The sequence below is a fragment of the Marasmius oreades genome, chromosome 2 (assembly GCF_018924745.1).
Source record: "Marasmius oreades isolate 03SP1 chromosome 2, whole genome shotgun sequence".
Classification (NCBI taxonomy): Eukaryota; Fungi; Basidiomycota; class Agaricomycetes; order Agaricales; family Marasmiaceae; genus Marasmius; species Marasmius oreades.
The window spans coordinates 2,620,906-2,641,487 of record NC_057324.1 but is presented as its reverse complement, the minus strand read 5'-3'; the positions used below and the strand labels follow the sequence as shown (position 1 = coordinate 2,641,487).

The window sequence follows — 20,582 nt, the reverse complement described above, 5'->3', positions numbered from 1 at the left end:
AAAGAGCAGGGACACTTTCGTATCTGTATGGCCTTACAACATGTCTTCCAACCAAGAAATTCATCACCATGTAAATACCATCACCGTTAAACTAAATACGTACAGTGTCGTAAATTTAGACTCCTCGATCCACTAACAACCGCTCCTTCCGGCCTAAAAGAGCTCTCCAAAGAACAACCAACGCAGCGTTGACTTCTCGTCTCCTAATTCCGCTCTTTCTCCACAAGATTCGGAACAGAGCGAGGAAACACAAAATGAATGACGCATCAAGACATAGTCGCCTCAATACAATTAAAGACGGAGACCGATTCCCCTCACTCCTCGCAAAGAACCCCGCCACCTGTTTCAGAAACTCTAACCCTCGGAGTGTAGGAGTAACCACGAAAGACCACAATCCAAGATCCTCCGTGTCCCATTCGATACTCCCTTGTCTATCCGTGGGACTTCCACCACCCCGGCCACCAGGTAAAAAACCATCTCTGGAGGTGGGCAATCGTGTCCGAGATCCAGAGGGCGATGTGGTTGCTTCGAAGATCTCGAGTCGCTCGTTAAAAGCTGCGAGTTGGGCTTGCATGCTTTCAAGTGCACGTTCCAAAGCGATAGAAGATGCGGATCGTACGACTCCGTACTGGCCCAACGGCATAGGTTGAGATTGTGAATGATACGATGACGAGGGAGCAGGAAAGACACTGGGTGGGGACGTCATACCGCGAGACGACTCTAGGTACCCTGCTATGGAGCTGGTAGCAGGGTAAAGAGAGGATGGGATGGAGGTAGGGGAAGGCTCTGCGAACGCAGACGGCGTTTCAAAACCCGGAAGAGGTTGAATGGTGGGAATCATTTGGTTCAGGGGCGGCGACATGGCGAGAGATCCGGCAAGTGGCGTTCTATAGCGGTTTGAGGTGGCAGACATAGACGATTGCGGGCGAGTGAGTTGGCTCTGGATAAGAATTGGGTTTGCTTGTCCTTGCATAGGTAGCTCTCGAGCTTCATCATCATCATCATCATCTTCCTCGTCGTCCCCAGATTCTATTTCGGCTTGAGGACGGACGGGCTTGTGTTGGAACGGGCGAATCTGGCTCTGACTTTGAGAGGTACTACGGGGAAGTTGGGGCGGAACAGCATCATCCTCTGATGTCGTAGAGCCAGAGGATTCGGAGCCTTCGGATTTTGAGAGTGTGCCTGTGGGCTAGAGGTTAATTTTTCTCAAGAGCCTTTGGAGCCGAACGCACGACTCAATATGATATGAGAAGGATCTCCGCTATAGGATTCCAATTCTTGGACTAAATCCTTTGCAATAGTTTTGTCGGAATACTTTCGTAGGACCTGGTTTCACCGGAGTCAATATGGTGTGGCGTAGAACGAGCAATCGTGTGACCTTTAAGAGAGCATCAACGTATAGCCATTTAGCTTCGTGAGGGTCAAGATCCTTATGTTTAGCCCAGGCATCCCTATCAATTCATAATGAATACTATCATTCAATATAGACACAGAGACAAACCATTTTGCCCTCCCAAGCATATCCCACATTCCAGGTCGCGGTGACTTCACGTTTCCGACAGTCGCTGATCGGGGGCATGCCTGTCAGTAGGAAAATGACTATGTGATTACTGGTGAGGCCACCTTGTTTATAAAGACTATCACAAATGAACTTCAGAACAGCAAGAACTTGACATCAAAGCCCTCACTTCAACTCACCTGTACATCGTCAGTTTCTCTTCATAGTCGGTTTGTATTGGGCCCGTTTTTGGAAGACCTTGTACGATTTCTACTGCACGGTCGAATTGAGCATCGATGAGTTCGCGTGAAGTCATTCGATAAACAGGGTGACTCTAGAAATTTGGAGGGAACAACCAGGAAAAGGAGTTCTCGTGGGGGTGAAGTACCAAGGAAATATAGCGCGTGAAAATAGCTCGTGGGTGCTGTGAAACGCCTTCCGCACGCACCCATTTATATATTCTTACTGTTCTAGCAGTGTTCATGTGGGCGAGGGCCTCACTTCGACATGCTCACACGAGAAATATATCCTCAAAGCCAGCAGCCTCCAGGTCTTCGTCGTATGGGCCAGCAGCGGCTATTCTCGGAATTGCAGCTTCGTATTATTTCTTTTCGCCAGACGTTTCTCGAGCAGCTCCTACCGTTGAAGATCAAGTTCTTTCACCGACTTACTTTACAAAATGCAGCATTACATCGAACGAAAATTCTGGACCTGACACACGCCTCGTAACAGTAACAGTGCCCGCCAAGTCAATACCTTCTACCTCTTCTCTCCATCCAATATGGTCAGTTTACATCAAGGACGATGCTATACAGGTCGAAAGGCCTTACACCCCTCTGGGAGGAATCGATTCGGACGGTCGTATGCGTTTCTGGATAAAGAAGTACCCTCGTGGTGAAGTCGGTCGTTGGTTGCACTCGAAAATAGTTGGCGATGTCATCGAACTAAGAGGACCTTTGCAAACATGGCGCTGGCAACCTGATACTTGGGACGAAGTCATTATGGTAAGTGTGTCCAATTTCCTGCCCGATAGTCGGCTTTTGTTGAACCTATGTAGATCTCGGGTGGTACGGGTATAACACCATTCTACCAGTTATTTCACAGCGTGATTTCCCAGATGCCAACGTCCTCCACATGCTTCACACTTCTACACTCCAGTAAAACGGAAGATGAACTGCCCCCACCGGCAATTCTGGACTCGTTGATTTCTTACGCAAAAGAGCACCCATCCAATTTTCGGGTACGCCTTTTCGTAGACACCCCCGCCGCGGACATTCCAGAAGCCCAGACTGGTCGTATCGGAAGGGTTGACATCGAAAGGTCGCTCCGAAAAGATGTTTCAAGCTCAACCTGGTTGGGAAGATTATTAGGGCAAACTGAAATTCCGGACCTCCGTCAAAGAAAGGTCCTTTTCTTGGTCTGTGGACCTGAGCCGTGAGTTTGTGATCTCCACATGGTTGACTAACAGCTGAAACACTCTCTTAATAGAATGCTCAACGCCATTGCTGGACCTTATGGCCGTAATTTCTCTCAAGGACCGGTCGGAGGTGCTCTGGCAGAACTGGGTTGCAGAACTGATCAAGTCTACAAACTTTGAAACCAGGTCTACTGTCCGACTATCTTCCATCTAATCAGTTTTCCCGCCCAAAACGGCACGACATTTTCCCCGGTACTATATCTTTCCTGCACCTTGATACCCTCCGGAAGTTGCCTCAACACTACTTTTTTGGAGGTTTCTTCACCCGTAAGCTGTCTGTTGTAGAAGTGGCGGCCTAAGGTACTGACGAAGCCTTCTAATTTGTCCAGAGCTCCGAATGATTCCAAAACATGAGCGACCAAAGGCAACAAAATTGGGGATGTATAGACCCCTGCAGCGCATCCGTGGTCTGGGGTGCTCGTCGACTTAGTATGAGCTGGGTGAGGAGCAGAATCGGAGCCCAAAAAGAATCGTGGATGCCCTGCAAGTAAACTAGTTTGTAAAGATATTGAGTTCGCACTAGAAGGCGGCACACCTTCTTTGATTACTGAGCGCAAGGCTTCACGATCGTCAGGGAATTTTGCCACCGGCTTGCAATAGTTCCAGGACTGTCCGGCCCAGTCATCCACGGTTAAGAAAAGGTGATGTGCAGTGATGGTACAGGCGACCGTAGATCCGCAGGATTTGACAGCTTCAACGGCAGCGCGCGTAGTCGCGTGCTCGAGGACTATCCGAAGCTTTGGGAACGCTTCATGTAGCTTGAAGAGATGAGGCAGGAACTGAGGCTCTGCGTTGATTACGTGGATATTCTTTTCCCGCTGGAAGTCAGCAAACCTTCGTCGTTTACTGTGTTGACTCACATTTACTGCATCGGATGGAACTTCTCCGTGTAGATTGAGAACCATATCGTTTTCCTGCATCGCTTCAAAAATCGGATAGTACGTCTCATACGACTCGATACCACCGTCTGAATTGGTTGTAACACCCCTGGGGTAGGACTTGACCCCAATTATTCCGGCTTTCGCTGCCTTCTTGATTTCTTCTGGAGTCAGAGAAGGAGAGAGATACAATGTCATTAAGTATTCGACATTAGGGTCGATCTTCTGCAGATTGGCCTTGTACTCGAGAGCTTGTTCTGTAGTTGTAATCGGCGGTTGCAAGTTGGGCTATTGAACATGATCTAGTCACGACTCGAGAAAGGGTAAGATTTATGTACCATGACATATGCAAGCCGAAAGCCCCCTTGACGGACATGGGGCGCCACTAGTTCGGAGAGAGCACCTTGGCGCAGGTGGACATGAAAATCTGCCGGCGAGGAGACTGATAGTTCCATGATCGGTGGATGCTGAAGCGTTGACATCTCATTGGAAATGGACATCACGCGTAGATACAATCATGCATGCTGCTCATAACTATAATGCAATAACGAACTACATGGATGAGGTCTATGAGCTGTTTCCCTCAGCAAAATTGAGAAGATCAGAGTCTCCCTGGTCAGAAACAGTCATCACACTGGACAACCAAATCAGACATCTTCCAACGCAGTTTCAAAGAGAATAACTCACCCAACACGAAATAGTTTTCCGGCAGCGGTACCCAAAGCCACGTTGGTTCCAGCAAAGTGGTGTACTTGAGTTTTTGAAAGCATGGCATAGTACTCAAGTTCCGACTTGCGGAGTGGAGGGCAGTTGCCAGCAATCAGCACGAGCTTGGCTATAACGTAGTGTCAGCAAGCGGGACCTTCTCAGCCTCATGCTCCAGTCCCGTGGAGAAGCGAATTGGACCAACTCACCTTTTCCGTTCCTCATCTGCTTGAGTGCAGATTTGTATCCGAGGGTGTATTTTCCGGACTTGACAACAAGTGCGAGCCTGGCTGCAATGGATTCGGTGTTTTTAGCAGCCTTGGATTTTTTGGTGGGGGCCATCGCTGTTGTCGGAGCGAAACTCGAGGAGAGTGGGTGTTCGATGTGTGGTAGGACGAAATTTTGTGTCCTGTAATCTGTAAAGTAAGGTTCAATCTCCGCTTCAAAACCAGAAGAATCAGATTACAGTTGTACCCGATAAGATTGGCAAACGATCACCTGACTCGTCGCGTGTTTCTGGTTCAACTCTGCTGCCAAACAACTTACCACCTTCCTTTCCTCGACTGTCACCCCCAACGCCCACCAATTTCTCTCGCCTATTTTACACAGCGCTACTTTCTAACTTTACCATGGTTGCCGCTGGCTCCATTACCGTCGCTGGTGAATGCTTTCTGTTTGTTGCCCGCGCTCTTTCATTGACAATTAGATCGAACCAATAGTTCGTGTACGGCCGCCAACACCTTGGGAAGCGGCTCGCCTTCCGGAACCCTGTTACAATTCCACATTTAGGGGAGATGGCGCTCTCTCTACTCCCGGTCGCTCGGTCGTAAATCAAGCACCTCTCAGAGAGGTCGTTCAGATCATAGATGACCGGATACTCACATTCGACCCAGACGAGAAAGACAAGGCGCGAGCCTTTGTGGAACGCGGCTTTATCCCGCCAGGAACGAAAAGATATAAGGATAGGCGGTTTATGTTCGATAGAGTATTTAATGCAGAGGCGGTACAACAAGACGTGTACGCGCACACGGCGCAACCGCTTTTACAGGGCGTTTTGGACGGGTACAATGCAACAGTGTTTGCGTACGGGGTATGTCTTTATTCTGGCCTCGTTTTCATCCCATTGACTCCCGCAAGGCTACAGGATGCGGGAAGACACACACGATCAGTGGAACTGATTATGATCCCGGTATCATCTATCTAGCGATGGCTGATCTCTTTCAGCGAATTGAAGATAGGAAGGACGAATGGATCATAGAAGTTGTGGTGACATTTCTGGAAATCTACAACGAAGAAATCCGCGATCTGCTGGCAGAGTCCGGAACACATGTCCCGCGAGGCGGTTTGTCTATCCGAGAAGACAAGACCGTGAAAGTCGTGGGTCTAGTCGAACTATCTCCCAAGTCAGCGGAAGAAGTCAAGGAAATAGTGCTGTTGGGAAACACTCGAAGAACCCAAAGCCCGACTCACGCGAATGAAACCAGCTCTCGGTCTCATGCCGTCCTACAAATCCACATCACTCAATCATCTCGAACAGCATCTTTGACCGAAGAAAAAACAATGGCTACACTCTCTATCATTGACCTCGCTGGTAGCGAGCGAGCTGCTGCCACCACCAACATGGGGCAACGCATGGTAGAGGGCGCAAACATCAACAAGTCCTTGCTCGCGTTGGGCAACTGCATCAACGCGTTATGCGAAAGTGGAGGAGCTATTCGACATGTTCCGTATCGAAACAGCAAGCTTACTCGGCTCCTCAAATTCTCCCTGGGAGGCAATTGCAAAACCGTCATGATCGTCTGCGTTGCTCCCACATCCCAACATTTCGATGATACCCACAACACCCTCATTTACGCCGAACGTGCTACGAAGATCAAAACAAAAGTTGTCACTCGCAATGTCGTCAATGTGGACAGACATGTAGGTAGATACGTAGAGGCTATCAACCGGCTCAACACCGAGGTAGCTGAACTCAAAGCCAAATTGGCGGGAAAGAGGGACGGGGAGAATGAGATTGCACGGAGGAAGAAGGCGGAGGCGAGTGCAGAGGTGGAACGAGCGAAGAATGACATGAAGATTAAGGTTGAGCAGACGAGGACTTCAATTGTCGAAGGCGCCTCGTGTCTGGGGAAGATATCGGTGGCGAAGGCAAAGCTAGCCGCGATACGCCAACGGATCGCAAAGGTAGATGCTATGGACTCGTTATCGCCCGATCTGCAGGCCGAGCGCGCATTGCTTCAATCATTGGCTAGTCCAGAGGAGCAGGCTCTAAAACCCGATTCGATTGTCAACGTTAGATTGCAACGTTCATCTAATGCGAACGCCATGTTTGATGCTACCATGCGAGCTGTTTCGGAGAGGAAGTTGGAGAAGTCGGATGAAGCTGGCGTGGAGAATGTGAAGCTAGACGCTAGATGTCGTCGGGCTGAGATGGAACAGGCTAAAGCTCAAGAGGAGAGAGACGTGCTTAGGGGTGCTGTTGAAGATATATCACAGGTCATGGTTGGTCTCGTTGGAATGCTTGGCCGGTGCACGGTAATGGTTGGCGAAGCTTCCTCCATGCTTCAAAGGACATCGGAGAATGATTCTCTCTCCACCGCCAAGAACGTTTCCGAGCTGTTGGCCAACCTGAAGGCCAGCAATGACGTTGCTTTCAATCAGCTTATCGGTTACTCAACTGAAGGCTACAAAGTGGACGGACAAGCGTTCAGTGCTTTCAAGGGCTATGAGATGTCGTTTACCCGCAGAGTCAGCCCGGGGCCACCTAACTTGCAAACTACCACCTCCAGCTCCAGAAGGACTTCGACCAGCACCTCACTCTCCGTCTCGACGTCAGCATCTCCCAGACGCCGGTCTCCACGAAAATCTCTACGTTCAAGTCTTGCAGCACAGCCGTATAGAAGGGCGTCAGACAAGGAGAAAAAGGGCTTGAAGCCATCGAAGAATGTTCAGTGGAAAGACGAAGCTGGCCAGGGCGATTTAGTCGATGAGGGATCCAGACTAAACACTATATCATTGACCATCACTCCTGCAAGTCCGGCCAACCCTGCCGAAAACACATCAGGTTCATCCGGAGTTCGTACTCCTTTACAACGTTCCATGTCTCTAGGAGGTTCTGAAAGTGAGTGGGAAGACGAGAAGACCGACGATAGCTTCAGCCATAACCTTTCATCATCTTTGCCCATCCGCGATCATTCCGTGAGCGACACATCGTTGCCACGTTCTTATGGTCCGCTGGGTAAGAGGGGACGGCCCAGTCGTCTCGACCCCGGTTTCTTGAAATCTAAAGCTCGAGCACCCGTTCTCGGTAGTTTGGCGGAAGGTGATGAGAGCTCCCCCGAACGGTACGAAAGGCGAATATCTCAACCTTTAGGAGATCGCAGTATCAATCAGCTAGATGACGACTCCAGCAGCAGGCTTTCTAGTAAAACCAAACACGCTGGAGTATCTAGTCCAGGGAAACGAGGGCCGTTAACCCCCAGGGGCGCTTCTAAGAGCAGAAGACGCTCGAATCTCGGTCCTGTCCGCGGTGAAAAAGGACGGAGACGGTCGAGTATGATTCCTCAGCTTTCACCGCCAAATGGCGAGTCTCATCGACCGAGGCGCGTACTCATCGGGACGCCCGGGAAGCGAAGCAAGAGGCTCTCCCTATCCCGAACTACGACAGCACCATCCATTCCTGCGTTCAAGCGTCCACCTTCAGCAACATCCAACTTTTCGCTTGCTGATATAAGTATCAGCGCTTCACGACCGTCCTGGCGTTAAGGACTAACGGTTATATCCATGTTTATGCCCTTTTTTCTATGCACTCCCTTATATACCCACTGTACAGCACATCGTTTTATTTTCAGTTCATTCATCCGGTCTTATCTTCGTCCTTGGATATTGTATATTCGTCTTCACCTGCCTTCATAAATTAACGTATGTGTACCGATGTATTTAGACCTAACCTGGCCTCTTGACCATTCATCTGCAATTTTGGACACGCTTCTGGGTGAGGACAAACCGCTGTTGCCTAACTCGAACCAGCCTGCTCTGATACTACGGTATTCCAGATGAAGACGTTGATGAACTATAATCTCAGAAGTGAACAGTCAAAAGTGAGCACATGAAAGACGATGTAAAACACATTCGAGTGAGGACTGGCTTATTAGTGCTGTAACTGCCATGGAAGATAACAGTCTGTCCCGTATGGTAACCATGTCCAGGATTTGACTTTTAGTTTCCTCGACTGCTAATGGGCTGATAGCGTCTTATATATACAAACATTACCACGACCATTACAGGTCCGAACCTGGACAAAGAAGGGTAGAGGCTGGTTAAATTAATATATATCGATGCAAGGATCGCTGTGCGTTAAACTCAGGGCTACAAAGTCGCGTTCGGATGGGGGGAGATCAACGTTTGGAGTCTCTATATTATACGCTTGACCTCAAAGAAAGACTGCAAGAAAATGGTTAATGACTTCGCAAAACAGTAAAAGTACGCACGCACTTTCAGATAATAAACCTGCCATGCCACAACCGAAAATAACACCACTGCCTGAAGAATAGACCACCATTTCACCCTTGAATTCGTAGATTCTGCAGTATTACGATGCGTCTTTTCGCGCACGACGATATACTCTTGTTCGTCCTTCACGGCAGCCAGTCCGTGTGCGAGTGCCCGAATCTCCCGTTCAATAGGGGCGACGACATCTGAAGACAGCTCAAGAGTGTTTTGGGAGCCTCGCGTAGTCACCTACCGTCGTCAACGTATATGACACCGTGAACGTTGAAACTGTAGATTTCGCGTCAACGAGTTAATGTGAAGATAGAGATTATTCGCTCACCTAACGATCTTGTCCGCTATTGCACTCATTTGATTTGAGAAACAATATTCATATCGTCCGTTCTTATCTGCTGTGATGTCAATTTGCCCAGTGGACTGCTTCACATGTTTTCCAAGTAGCTTTTCATCCGGATCTGCCAACTTAGAAGAAGTCAGAAGATTGCAAATGGCTTTCGAGGAGGCACTGACCCAGAAATCAATATCTAAGTGTCCCCCGCCACCAACTTGATAAGTAACAGTCATCTGCACCATAAAAAGAGGTCAAAGGGGCCACAACAGACCAGAAATTTTGAACGTACCTTGTCATTCTTACTGAGGTCCTCAAAAAAGCATTCTTTTTGTCCTGCATTGACATCTATCAAGTGGGAATTCACAGCAACCTGGAGTGTGATGAGGAGAACTAGACATCTCGAGAGAAATAGTTGGGTATAAGGCAGACGTGCCATGGGTTTATTGAAGGATTAAACCTCTCACCGTGGGTGCTCTCGTGTCACAGACACAGCCACCTGCGGCCTTTGCCATTACAGGCAAATCATCTGTTTTCACAACTTCATCTTTTTTCTTTCGTATCAGTTATGTCGGACAACGCAGACCCCCTGGCGCCAAGGGTAGGTTTTTATTCTACGATATCCATACCGATATTCCTAGATCTCATTTACTCCATATTCTACTTGTGTTTCCTGATCGCTTACGATATTCCTTAGGAAGAAGAGTCCGATGTCCACTTTGAGCCAGTTATACGGCTCACAGAGCAGGTAGACACGAAGACAAACGAGGAAGATGAAGAGGTCCTTTTCAAAATGTATGTTTCCAACGATCGCCTCCATCGCCGCTTGTCTGAATTTCCTCAGGCGTGCTAAACTTTTCCGTTTTGACGCTCTGTCGTCTGAATGGAAGGAACGCGGGACCGGAGACGTTCGCCTTTTGGCACATAAAGAGAGCAAGAAAGTCCGATTGGTTATGAGACGCGATAAGACACTCAAAGTCTGTGCCAACCATCTCAGTGAGTAACTGATCTGTTACCAGTTTGCTGCTGTTCTAAGCATACACACAAAAAAAAGTTACCTCCGACATGCGCCTGCAGCCCAACATTGGCTCCGACCGATCCTGGGTTTGGAAAGTAGCAGCCGATTACTCAGAGTCTCCCCCAACTGCAGAAACGCTCGCAATCCGTTTTGCAAACCCTGATCGTGAGCATATACCATCTCCGTCTTCAAACTTTCTTTTTCTTATCCATTCCCATCAGATGCAAAGGAATTCAAGAAAGAATTCGAGGCGGCACAGAGGACCAATACAGGTGGCGCCCCTGTTCAGGAAAAGAAGGAGGAGAAAAAGCCAGATGCTGAGAAGAGAGAGGAGAAGGAGGAGAAGGAGGAGAAGAAGGAGGAAGAGAAGAAGGAAGAGAAGAAGGAAGAGTAAATCGGAGGTCTAATTCTTTCCATATGCTACGCACCTGTACAATCCACACTGAAGGTCGTTTTAGATACATGAAGATTGTATGTGGTGCCATCTCAGTGTTCCTTATTCGATTCCGCAACCCGATGCCAAAGTGTACTAGTCTACACATATTACACTTTGATCATTACCATTCCTGATCTGCTAGGGTTCTGTGGTGCGACTGGCTTCATATCTGGCCTCTGCCGACGCCCATGCCTCCCAACACGACACTGCTGCACCCTCGCCTTTCTTCCAATACCTTGGAGGTCGTTCACCTTTCACGACTTCATCTGTTATAAGAATATGCCGCACGTCCTGTAATTTGGGAAATTGACACGGATAAGGCGGCCTTTAATGGAGAGCTTACAGATCCCCTGCGAAATGCGTCATTGAGTATGTGAACGACGTCGAGAAGAGGGAGAACATACGGAACTTCATACATAGGTTCTAAAAGTATTTGCTCCTAAAGCCAATTTTTGAGAAAACAGATATCAACTCGATCACGAGCTAGAGATTATTTTTTTTTACCATGATTCCTCTCAAACCTCGCGCACCACCACCTCTATCAGCAGCCTTCTTACATATTTCGTCAACAGCAGCACTGGTGAACCTGATTTCCACGCCGGAGTATCCAAAAAGGGCTTGGTATTGTGATAACAGAGACCCTTTGACTTCGGTTAATATTCGCCGAAGGTCAGGTATTGTGAGTGGTGAAAGTGAAGTAATCGAAGGCAGTCGTGATATGAATTCGGGGATGAAACTGTACGTCTCGTCAGGTATCATATGAATATGCTCTGAAGCATACACCCGTACCCATATTTCACGAGATCTAAAAAAATGCATGAGAAAGAACCCTGATGAGCCTGAACACTAGGCGATGATTACCAACTGTATCGACCACCCCAAGGACGTTGGGGGAGGACTTGCGATTAGAGGTGAAAAACGGCATTTGTGAACTGGAAAAACCTATCGACTACGAAGAGTCTGAGATGCTGACCAGATGAATGAAGACTACACACCGCTTTGGATATTCTTTGCTTGATTATGTCTTCAAGCCCCACAAATGCACCGCTGAGAATAAAAAGAACATTGCTGGTGTCGATATGATACACGTCTGGTTTCGCTGTTTTGAGATCAGCGCATGGTGAGAAGGGAAAGAAGACGAGTTTCATACGAGCTGCGGCAATATTGGGCACACGCTGACCGCCCCTTGAATGGCTACCAGGAGGCGTCGACGCCTCCCAGACCGATCCTTTCGCCTGTACAGGTATTACTGAACCCTCCATCATTCGCAGAAGGGCCTGCTGAACTCCCTCTCCCGACACGTCTCTTGAACCTTCCATACTAGATCCAGACTTGCGAGCGATCTTGTCAATCTCATCGATATACACAATACCCATACTGAAAATTCTGATCAAAACAATTCGTATATTTGAAACACCGTACTGACCCTGCACGCAAAGGGTCCCAATTTGCATCTTGTAGCTAATATAACCATACATCAACACACGGTTCGAAGACAAAAGGCAGAAACCTCACTAGTCGTTGGACAGCCATCTCAACGTCCTCTCCTACGTCTACATAGCTTCTTTGAGAAATCAATGGGGACTCTCAAAGACAAAGACTGACATCCGGCCTGTAACAAAGATCACGAAACTGTCATCATTGCTTGTAAAAGTACATACTTGCGTGAACGATGTTGCATCGCTGACAGAGAATGGGACATCCAAAACCTTTGCCAACGTTCTAGCCAGCAAGGTCTTTCCTGTCAGGCACATAAATCAACCTGTGTGACACATAGAGTAGCTCTTGAACTACCAGATCCGGTGGGTCCTCTAAAAGTTGCTATTAATACAAAGCGCAGAAGATGATGGGCGTTCTCACATTACGAGGACATTACTTTTCTCAATCATGGGAGACGGTGGGTTCGGGAGTAGCAGGGATGATTGGCTTCGTAGCGGCCGAATGTTGGCTGTTCGTATACCATTTTCTGCTGAATCTGGTTTCAGCGATACCATTGAAGAAAGTGAAGAGGCACCGACATTGTTCTACTTCATTCCTATATGCATCCTCCCTTGCTTGTACCATGGATAAGTTCGCCCGGACACGACTGTAGTGATTGAAAACGCTGCAATGAATGAGCACAAGAGAGTTGTTTCAAGATGGTGTATCATACGCCACAGAAAGAACTTTTTTTGCATTCTCCTGTCCAACAATATATTGATTGAGAAATTCTACAAGCTTCGTACAACATCGAAATCAGTCGCAATTCATTGGTAAGGAGTCAAGTACCTGGCGTGGTGTTGCCATCCCTAATGAAGGCACTTGTGAGGCGAGATAATCGTCAGATTCTGAGTTATAGTAATTTTCATTCCGTGGCTTAAACTGTGTGCGGATGCCTCGAGTCAGGAAACACCTTGATGTAGATGAAAGCCCCCGAGAGAACATTGCACGGAGTGGCACTGGAAGAGGACGAAGGCTGCCGCTGCATCGGCCCGTGACCTCCCGTGACCCATTCAAAAACCTTGTACAAAGCTCCATCACTTACTCCTGCGTTCTCGTTCGCCCCTCATGGGACGGCATTCTTCATCTTCACGCTCACCCCCTCGAAAGTACGACGACCGTCACGGTGAAACTTCTAGCCGTGATAGATACACTCATGAGGATAGACCCAAGAGAACACGAAGCCGAAGCAGGTCCAGAGACCGTGACGATCATCCACGGCGAGATAAAGATAGGAAGAGGGATAGGAGCACAAGCAAAGAACGCAAGAGGTGTGTAAAAATAAATGTTCAAATGTCAAATTGGAGACTAATACTCGCTCTAGACGCAAACGTGATAAGTCAGAAGAACGTCGCGCACGGAAAGCCGAGAAGAGACGAATGAAAGAAGAAGAGGAAGCTCGCCAAATAGCAGAATTAAGCGTGTACAGTGCTACCGACAATCCTTTCCATGACGTGAATCTTGGCCAACAGTTTCGTTGGCATAAGAAGAACGAAAAGGAACGGAAGCAGGGAATGTCACTCTTGGAATCTCAAAGGAGGGATGCTATTCGAAGACAAGAGGCAAAAGAAGAACTGGAACGGTTAAACAAGCGGAGAGCGGAGCGGGAAGTTGAAACGCGCCTGCGAGAAGAAGAGGAGATGCGAATGCAAAGGATGCAGGAGTCAGCTCAGATGTCGGAGTGGCTGGCGAAGGAAGGTGACTTCCAACTTGAGCAAGAGCGGTCTAGGGCAACCATCAGAATAAAGGAAAAGAGAGCCAAAGCTATCGATTTCCTTGCTCTCAATTTGAAATACGTCAACCCTCCTGAAGAAGGCGAGAATGAAGAGGACGCAGAATTGGAAATAGATCTTGACGAACCGTACAAGATCCTCGACGTATGTTCTACGGGTATCCTTGAATCTTACGAGCTACTCACTGAACTGATCAGAACTTGATCGCTAAACAAGTCGAGGAATTGCATGATGACATTGAACGATACCTTGCACTAGAGCAAGACGAGGTCAACATTGATTTCTGGACGGTACGTGGAAAATCTTGCGACTGATTGATTTTGTGAATTCACTCTTGAATCTAGAACATGATGGTGGTTTGTAAAGATAGGATGGACGGCATTAAAGCTAGTGAAAGAATGGGCGTCGCTGCGGCTGCCGCGGTGGAGAACGATATAGCTGCGCTCCTTTCCAAGAAGTCATACGACGAGTTAACATCTTTGCAGAGACAAGTGCAAGGAAAACTTACTAGCAGAGAACCTATCGATACAGACTATTGGGAATCGCTCCTGAAGAAGATTCTGGTTTGGAAGGCGAAGGTAAGCGATACGCGCTTCGTAGCGGCACCTTCCATGATTCTAATCTCGGCGTTTCAGTCAAACCTGCGAAGTCTTCACGAGGTTGTTGTCCGAAACCGCCTTGAACAGCTTCGTAAACGCCAAAGAGATGAGGCCTTACAAGCTCAGGAAGAGCTTCTTGCTGGGGTTGCAAGGTCGGCATCCTTGCGTGCCAAAGATACAAAACCTTTGATGATCGTACAACCAACTCCTGAGGATGAGGAGCAAGAACCATACGACCGTTCTATGAGTCCACCTCTCATTGACATTACAAAGTTACCCATGGAAGAACGGCAGATTGATATCCTTACTCAGGAAGAAGATCAGCGGACGATGGTATGCTTCCATTTACGCTCGGTGGGCTAGCCGAATGTTAAATTGGGCTACTTTAGCTCGAACTACGGAAGAGCGTAGCTGCCTCACGATTCGTACCAAAAGCAGCTCAGGCCGTCTTGGAGTCACAAGAGGACGTTCTTGATGCCAGTGGCGCTGACCTCGCCTCAGAGGCGCTATACCGAGCGGAAGCAGAGAAAGAACTGGACGAGGAAGAGGAGCTCTTCAATATGGAGGAAAATATTGCCAATCCGACCACTTACCATTGGGAAGACAAATATCGCCCAAGGAAACCACGATACTTTAATCGCGTTCATACCGGATACGAATGGAATAAATACAATCAAACACATTATGAGTAGGTTTTCGCAACCTCACAATTGAGCCTACCCAAATATCACTCTACAGCACAGACAACCCCCCTCCAAAGGTCGTTCAGGGATACAAAGTACGCCCATCTCCGGCTGCTTCAGAAGATTTCACACTAACAAGCGTTCAAAGTTCAATATATTTTACCCCGATCTCATTGACAAGTCGAAAGCACCGACATATAAAATTATCAAGGAACCTGGTAACGACGATACAGTTCTGCTACATTTTAGTGCGGGTCCCCCGTACGAAGATATCGCGTTCAGAATAGTCAATCGAGAATGGGAGTTTTCACACAAGCGGTAGGCACTACTGATAATTTTGGTTCTTTTTGGTGCTGACTAAGGGATCATCAGTGGTTTTCGAAGTAGTTTTGACAGGGGATGCCTTTCTCTGTGGTTTAATTTCAGGCGTAACGTAAGTTGTCACGGTAACTCAACTCGCTCTCACTAGCTGACACCAGGATCACAGTTTTATAGGAAATAATCTGACAGTCGTAAAGGTATCTTTCTGCGACCATGTGATTACATCTGTATCTGCTGCTGAACTATAGGCAATAAATGAGGTTTACCCTGAACATGGCTTGAACCCTTCGAAATCACTGGCCACCATCATTGTCGGCCATTTTTGGACCGCAGAATAATGAAATAACCCTTACGCTAAGTAAACAATAGACACTTCTCATTGACCGTTTGGACAAGGGTGGTCCAAGTCCATAACCACCGAAAAGGCTCAAAAGATTTCTGCGAGATTGACGATGGCTTTCACCGCAGCAAAGTTCCAGCACCAGAAGCCAGCTTTGGGCACTCGCCTTCCACTGCTGCATATGTCCGTCAACAATAATCAGGACTCTCAGGAAACAGCACACGGATCAATCTCACAATCTGCTCAATTGGCTCGTGAGTACAACAACCCCGTCGGAAAGATCGGACGAACACACGGAGTATCAGTCATACAACCATCATGTTTCGAAGATACTCAACCTCCAGAGAAACGTCAAAGGTTGGACGGGACTCGACGTAACGCTGTAGCGGAGAGGGAAGCAGAGATATACGTTCGACACTGGGAAGTCGTTCGGTATAAAGTGCCACCGCCACAACCTGAACGCTCTTTGACAGAAAATAAGGCAATTTCTGCGTGGCTGGGGACTTACTTGGCGGAACGGTTCATCTCTGACAAAGGTAGAGTGACAGTCCATTGGGGGTCTATTCTTTTCTGATTCTATGCCCAGCCCTTCGGCCCTTCGTTTGTGAGATCGCTTCTCGCGATTTGTATGACGCCTTCGATTTCTTCCAGCCCGAAGACCCAGTAATATTTTTGGGACTGAAATACCTTGAGAAACTCCTCCGTCAATTCACAATCGACCTCTCCGGACGTAGCGACGCAGATTGTGCCATCGTCATGGTTAGGGCATATTTGATTGCCTTCTCCTTGGCCTGGAAATGGTTAGACGATTATGTCCAGCCACTCCATGACTGGTATGAATACTTTCGGCTTTAATGATTATTGATTTATAGTGATATCCCGTTTTACACAAGGGCCGGACATATACGCCTCTCTAGGGCAAGCATATCGGACCTCGAGACCCTTGCTCTGTCTTCGTTGGACTGGAGACTGTCTATAACCCCCCCAGAGTGGACAACATGGCTTTTCATGTTACAAAAACAGACTACGACCATGGATTCTCATTTGTTCAACCGGAAGTCCATGACGGTCGTGATAGACTTGATTGGGAGGTCGCTGAAGGAGCTTCTCACATTGTATACCTCTGACCCTTACAAACCTCTTCCTTCTCCTCAGACCGAAACATTAATTTCTGTAAGCGCATCGAGTCGTCGTGTCGCGGACGCGTTGACTGCTTTCCAAAGACTATTGACAGCGGATATAGATGCGGTCACCTCGAAACGCGCTACGTCGTTCAGACAACGAGCATGTTCCCTTTCGGTTGCACAAAGAGGCGATCGCCTGGAGAAATTACATCTGGCTCGAGCATCTCTTTCAAAACGCCTAGACTTGGAAACCCTTCCGCCGAACGCGAATCGCCGCTGCGTTTCCGCCAGCCTCGCCATGCAGATGCAGTTGGCTGAAGGCGTATCCGAGCAGGCTTCACTACAGACATCTAATCTGAAACGGAGTGTTCTTGACCCCGTCATGAACTCAAAACACTTGTCCATACATCAGTGGCGGGAAAACGTTTTCAGTCCCAGTCCAGTGTAGATTGTTTATTTGCCATGAACGCGCTTCTCTACCGGGTTGGTCGAGCCTTAATTTTTTTTTCCTAGCCAGTTTCTCCAACATAACTTCTATTCAAGTATTATAAAAGCTTGAATATACAAGATGATTTTTATCCGGTTCTCACTGGGTGTTCCTGTGACAATTCAATGAAGTTGGATGTGTACTGTAGGGCGGGGGATGTCGATGGCCACTGAAGTACTGAGTCATGACCGAAGAACCCGAATAACCGATCTTCAACACTTACTCATTGTGTAGAGCCTCGTTAGAATAATAGTGAGTCCTTAGATGCGAGATGAAGTTGTTCAGTTGTGACACGTTGATGTGGTCCGATACGAGATCGGACTTGACTAATATGGATGGGACCCACTCTCGTTTCGATATCAATGATCTAATCCTTGTTGAATATGTATCCTACGGTAACGACCCATTTGCTCTGTACCTCACCTTTCCGTCCTCGTTCACGACATGGATGTTCCGCGAAAAAACTCAAACGAACCTTTTCATGGCAGCTACCCAATTTCCAAGGACGCGGAAGTACCGACGGAAAGGATTGTCGAGGACAACGAGAACGAGACTGTGAAGGAGGCTACGAAGAGCAGCGTTCTACGCTCTATCATGGTTGTGGCAGCGGTCACTCTCGCGATGATTGTCAATGTGCGTCTTCAGTCGATGCTTCCTCCAACGATGTTGACCTGCCTTTAGACTTCTAATAGCACCAGTCCTTCAATAGCACTACCAACAATTGAGCGTGAACTCCACGTGGAGCAAATACAACTCGTGTGGATAGTATCTGCTTACCCTCTCAGTTCGGTGCGTCCAGCTCGTTTCGGTCAGCTCAGCTTTACCTCATTGGACAAAGGGGTGTCTTTTGTTACTTTTTGGCCGTCTCGCAGATTTATATGGCAGAAAGAATGCTTTTACACTGGGGAATCTGTGGCTAGTGGCGTTGACATTGGGTTGCGCATTCTCTAATAGTACGTTCGTATTCAGTTCTACACAGATATTGGCTGAAGTTGCACATAGATGCTGTGACACTGAGTGTACTTCGTGGGTTTCAAGGCGTCGGCGCTGCTGCTATCATTCCTGCCTGTGTCAGTATTGATTTAACCTGTTCACTGCCCTTTCAAATCCCTACAGTTTTGACAGTTGGGCATACTTGCGCATCATTTCCCCCCCTCCCGGGCCCGTTCCGTTGCATTTGCGACTTTCGCTGCCGGGGCACCTGTTGGCGGTGCTTTTGGGACTTCTCTAGGAGGAACTCTCGTTCAGCTTACTGAGTGAGCAATACCCTGTCCTCTTGACGCAATCTTACCGACCCATGAATTCGTAGAAAGACATGGCGATCAACTTTCTACCTTAACACAGTGTGTCTTATTCCATCCTTAGTTATCCGCTGGTCGCTCAGTTATGTTGTAGGGTCTTGCGTTCCTGTCGCTTGTGATTGGTTTGTTCTTCATAGAACGCGATCAGCCTTCGCAAGAACCCAATCGGCGGGTGGACTGGATAGGCGCATTCTTGGTGACAGCAGGACTTGTTCTAATTGTCTTCGTATTGGGACAAGGAGAGGTCGCTCCCCATCAGTGGGGAACTCCTTGTAAGTTGATACCTTCCGATCACGCTGCGACTCGCTCAAGATCCCCACAGATATCATCGCATTGATTGTTATGGGCGTTCTTCTCCTTATTCTATTTGCTCTCTGGCAACGTCATCTCGAAATCATTGCAGACCAAGGACTGGACTCGAATTCCTTCCTCCGTTGGCTCCCAACGCCACCTCCCCTCATGAGGCTTTCTCTATGGACCAGGGCAAACGGTCGAGTCGGAATTGTTATGTGTATTGCGTTTTTGAACTGGTGTTGCTTCTTAGCGTGGGCGTACTGGGCAACTGTACGTTTCTTGATTCTCTTTGGCGTTTGAACAGCAGTTGATATCATTCCTCGGTTTCAGATCTATTACCAAAGTTACCAAGGACTGTCGCCGGTTCTAACAATGTTGCGTATGCTCCCTATGATTGTCACTGGCATTATATGCAACATTGTTGTCGCACTCTTCGTGGGTCATATACCGTTTGTGTTTTTGATGGGTAGGGTGTCATTGGTTACCACGGCTTATCCATGTTTTTGACTGTTTCTTCTTCCTGACAGCTAGCGGAACCGCTCTCACAGGAACTGCGGCCCTCCTCTTCGCTTTGATCAATCCAAGAGCTGTATACTGGGCATTTGGATTTCCGGCAGCCGTCGCAAGTGTGGTTGGGGCTGACTTCGTGTTTGCCTCCGGAACTCTTTTTATCGCTAAATTCTCGCTTCCCCATGAACAAAGTGTAGCTGGGGCTGTATTTCAATGCATGACTCAGGTATGAATAGCCTTGGTCGATATGATCCTCTATTGACGTCGCGTTTTGAATTCAGATTGGTACTTCTTTGGGGGTCACCGTCTCGACCGTGGTGTTCAATCGTGTAGCACAGCAACAACCCGGTGACCCGTTGAAGAGCTATCAAGCTGCACAGTGGACATGCTTGGGATTCGGTATAGTTGGTAAGCCATTCATTATTACGCGTGCAAAAGGCTGATTCGCGGCTAAATTTCCAAGCTACCTTGCTGTCCATGATATGTCTTCGTGGCGTAGGAATCATTGGCGATAAGAGAGCGACAGTAACTCCAGAAGATATAAGTGACGACGCTAAGATTAAAAACGAGTCAGATGAGAACGTCAAGGCCCACGAGTAAACGTGCTATGTTCTAAAACCAATAACGGGCATGACGGTGTTATTTAGATAGATATCACGCGATGTGCTCGCATTTACACCGCTCATGGAAAAAGCTTCGGCCTCGTATCCCTACTAATTAGTGTACATGTACACTGCTTAACTACATTCAGTCTCAGGTTCTCATGCTGGGACTTCATACTCCTACTGTTGGACTTGAACGTTTGAACGCGCGCCGTGCGGGCCGATAAATTAAGTCATCATGTGACTAAGACTCATTTCCG

General features: G+C 47.9%; 12 protein-coding genes across 12 annotated transcripts; 6 read left to right on the top strand and 6 right to left on the bottom strand.

Annotated features, from left to right (window-relative positions):
• On the bottom strand, positions 1-1,903 carry E1B28_004590 (uncharacterized protein). Its single transcript, XM_043149087.1, has 7 exons — positions 1,699-1,903; positions 1,624-1,637; positions 1,502-1,565; positions 1,379-1,451; positions 1,233-1,326; positions 104-1,182; positions 1-44 (listed from the first exon to the last, which is right to left on the bottom strand). Exons 1-6 carry the CDS (start codon positions 1,812-1,814, stop codon positions 116-118), a joined length of 1,428 nt encoding a protein of 475 aa, XP_043013689.1. The 5' UTR covers positions 1,815-1,903; the 3' UTR covers positions 1-44; positions 104-115.
• Positions 1,904-1,980: 77 nt separating this feature from the next.
• Positions 1,981-3,360, top strand: E1B28_004589 (uncharacterized protein; the record flags this gene model as incomplete). Its single annotated transcript, XM_043149086.1, has 4 exons — positions 1,981-2,502; positions 2,556-2,932; positions 2,987-3,242; positions 3,305-3,360. The coding sequence occupies 3 exons, from the start codon at positions 1,981-1,983 to the stop codon at positions 3,093-3,095; spliced, it is 1,008 nt and encodes a 335-aa protein (XP_043013688.1). The 3' UTR covers positions 3,096-3,242; positions 3,305-3,360.
• On the bottom strand, positions 3,104-4,308 carry E1B28_004588 (uncharacterized protein; the record flags this gene model as incomplete). Its single annotated transcript, XM_043149085.1, has 2 exons — positions 3,104-4,141; positions 4,192-4,308. The coding sequence occupies 2 exons, from the start codon at positions 4,306-4,308 to the stop codon at positions 3,104-3,106; spliced, it is 1,155 nt and encodes a 384-aa protein (XP_043013687.1).
• A 112-nt stretch (positions 4,309-4,420) lies between these two features.
• E1B28_004587 (uncharacterized protein) lies at positions 4,421-4,900 on the bottom strand (the record flags this gene model as incomplete). Its single annotated transcript, XM_043149084.1, has 3 exons — positions 4,421-4,487; positions 4,541-4,688; positions 4,768-4,900. 3 exons carry the CDS (start codon positions 4,898-4,900, stop codon positions 4,421-4,423), a joined length of 348 nt encoding a protein of 115 aa, XP_043013686.1.
• Positions 4,901-5,116: 216 nt separating this feature from the next.
• Positions 5,117-8,552, top strand: E1B28_004586 (uncharacterized protein). The gene is made up of 3 exons (XM_043149083.1): positions 5,117-5,218; positions 5,278-5,648; positions 5,696-8,552. The coding sequence occupies exons 1-3, from the start codon at positions 5,188-5,190 to the stop codon at positions 8,321-8,323; spliced, it is 3,030 nt and encodes a 1,009-aa protein (XP_043013685.1). The 5' UTR covers positions 5,117-5,187; the 3' UTR covers positions 8,324-8,552.
• A 149-nt stretch (positions 8,553-8,701) lies between these two features.
• E1B28_004585 (uncharacterized protein) lies at positions 8,702-9,847 on the bottom strand. The gene is made up of 6 exons (XM_043149082.1): positions 9,688-9,847; positions 9,578-9,631; positions 9,390-9,529; positions 9,303-9,337; positions 9,053-9,255; positions 8,702-9,001 (listed from the first exon to the last, which is right to left on the bottom strand). The coding sequence occupies exons 1-6, from the start codon at positions 9,832-9,834 to the stop codon at positions 8,972-8,974; spliced, it is 609 nt and encodes a 202-aa protein (XP_043013684.1). The 5' UTR covers positions 9,835-9,847; the 3' UTR covers positions 8,702-8,971.
• Positions 9,848-9,907: 60 nt separating this feature from the next.
• On the top strand, positions 9,908-10,807 carry SBP1 (single stranded nucleic acid binding protein; the record flags this gene model as incomplete). Its single annotated transcript, XM_043149081.1, has 5 exons — positions 9,908-9,996; positions 10,093-10,190; positions 10,240-10,391; positions 10,450-10,578; positions 10,635-10,807. The coding sequence occupies exons 1-5, from the start codon at positions 9,964-9,966 to the stop codon at positions 10,805-10,807; spliced, it is 585 nt and encodes a 194-aa protein (XP_043013683.1). The 5' UTR covers positions 9,908-9,963.
• Positions 10,808-10,987: 180 nt separating this feature from the next.
• Positions 10,988-12,225, bottom strand: E1B28_004583 (uncharacterized protein; the record flags this gene model as incomplete). The annotated part of the gene is made up of 8 exons (XM_043149080.1): positions 10,988-11,140; positions 11,193-11,199; positions 11,254-11,288; positions 11,354-11,585; positions 11,639-11,654; positions 11,711-11,798; positions 11,845-11,948; positions 12,000-12,225. 8 exons carry the CDS (start codon positions 12,223-12,225, stop codon positions 10,988-10,990), a joined length of 861 nt encoding a protein of 286 aa, XP_043013682.1.
• Positions 12,226-12,383: 158 nt separating this feature from the next.
• On the bottom strand, positions 12,384-13,135 carry E1B28_004582 (uncharacterized protein; the record flags this gene model as incomplete). Its single annotated transcript, XM_043149079.1, has 7 exons — positions 12,384-12,461; positions 12,511-12,590; positions 12,644-12,660; positions 12,710-12,818; positions 12,868-12,953; positions 13,002-13,066; positions 13,118-13,135. 7 exons carry the CDS (start codon positions 13,133-13,135, stop codon positions 12,384-12,386), a joined length of 453 nt encoding a protein of 150 aa, XP_043013681.1.
• A 261-nt stretch (positions 13,136-13,396) lies between these two features.
• On the top strand, positions 13,397-15,845 carry E1B28_004581 (uncharacterized protein; the record flags this gene model as incomplete). The annotated part of the gene is made up of 10 exons (XM_043149078.1): positions 13,397-13,599; positions 13,653-14,205; positions 14,259-14,351; positions 14,406-14,639; positions 14,697-14,993; positions 15,050-15,348; positions 15,399-15,438; positions 15,492-15,661; positions 15,716-15,776; positions 15,831-15,845. The coding sequence occupies 10 exons, from the start codon at positions 13,397-13,399 to the stop codon at positions 15,843-15,845; spliced, it is 1,965 nt and encodes a 654-aa protein (XP_043013680.1).
• Positions 15,846-16,116: 271 nt separating this feature from the next.
• E1B28_004580 (uncharacterized protein) lies at positions 16,117-17,655 on the top strand (the record flags this gene model as incomplete). The annotated part of the gene is made up of 3 exons (XM_043149077.1): positions 16,117-16,540; positions 16,591-16,837; positions 16,898-17,655. The coding sequence occupies 3 exons, from the start codon at positions 16,117-16,119 to the stop codon at positions 17,574-17,576; spliced, it is 1,350 nt and encodes a 449-aa protein (XP_043013679.1). The 3' UTR covers positions 17,577-17,655.
• Positions 17,656-17,949: 294 nt separating this feature from the next.
• On the top strand, positions 17,950-20,539 carry E1B28_004579 (uncharacterized protein). The gene is made up of 12 exons (XM_043149076.1): positions 17,950-18,248; positions 18,297-18,404; positions 18,454-18,568; positions 18,618-18,685; positions 18,741-18,871; positions 18,925-18,958; positions 19,011-19,188; positions 19,239-19,480; positions 19,541-19,676; positions 19,738-19,946; positions 20,002-20,128; positions 20,184-20,539. The coding sequence occupies exons 1-12, from the start codon at positions 18,060-18,062 to the stop codon at positions 20,318-20,320; spliced, it is 1,674 nt and encodes a 557-aa protein (XP_043013678.1). The 5' UTR covers positions 17,950-18,059; the 3' UTR covers positions 20,321-20,539.
• The last annotated feature ends 43 nt before the right edge of the window (positions 20,540-20,582 follow it).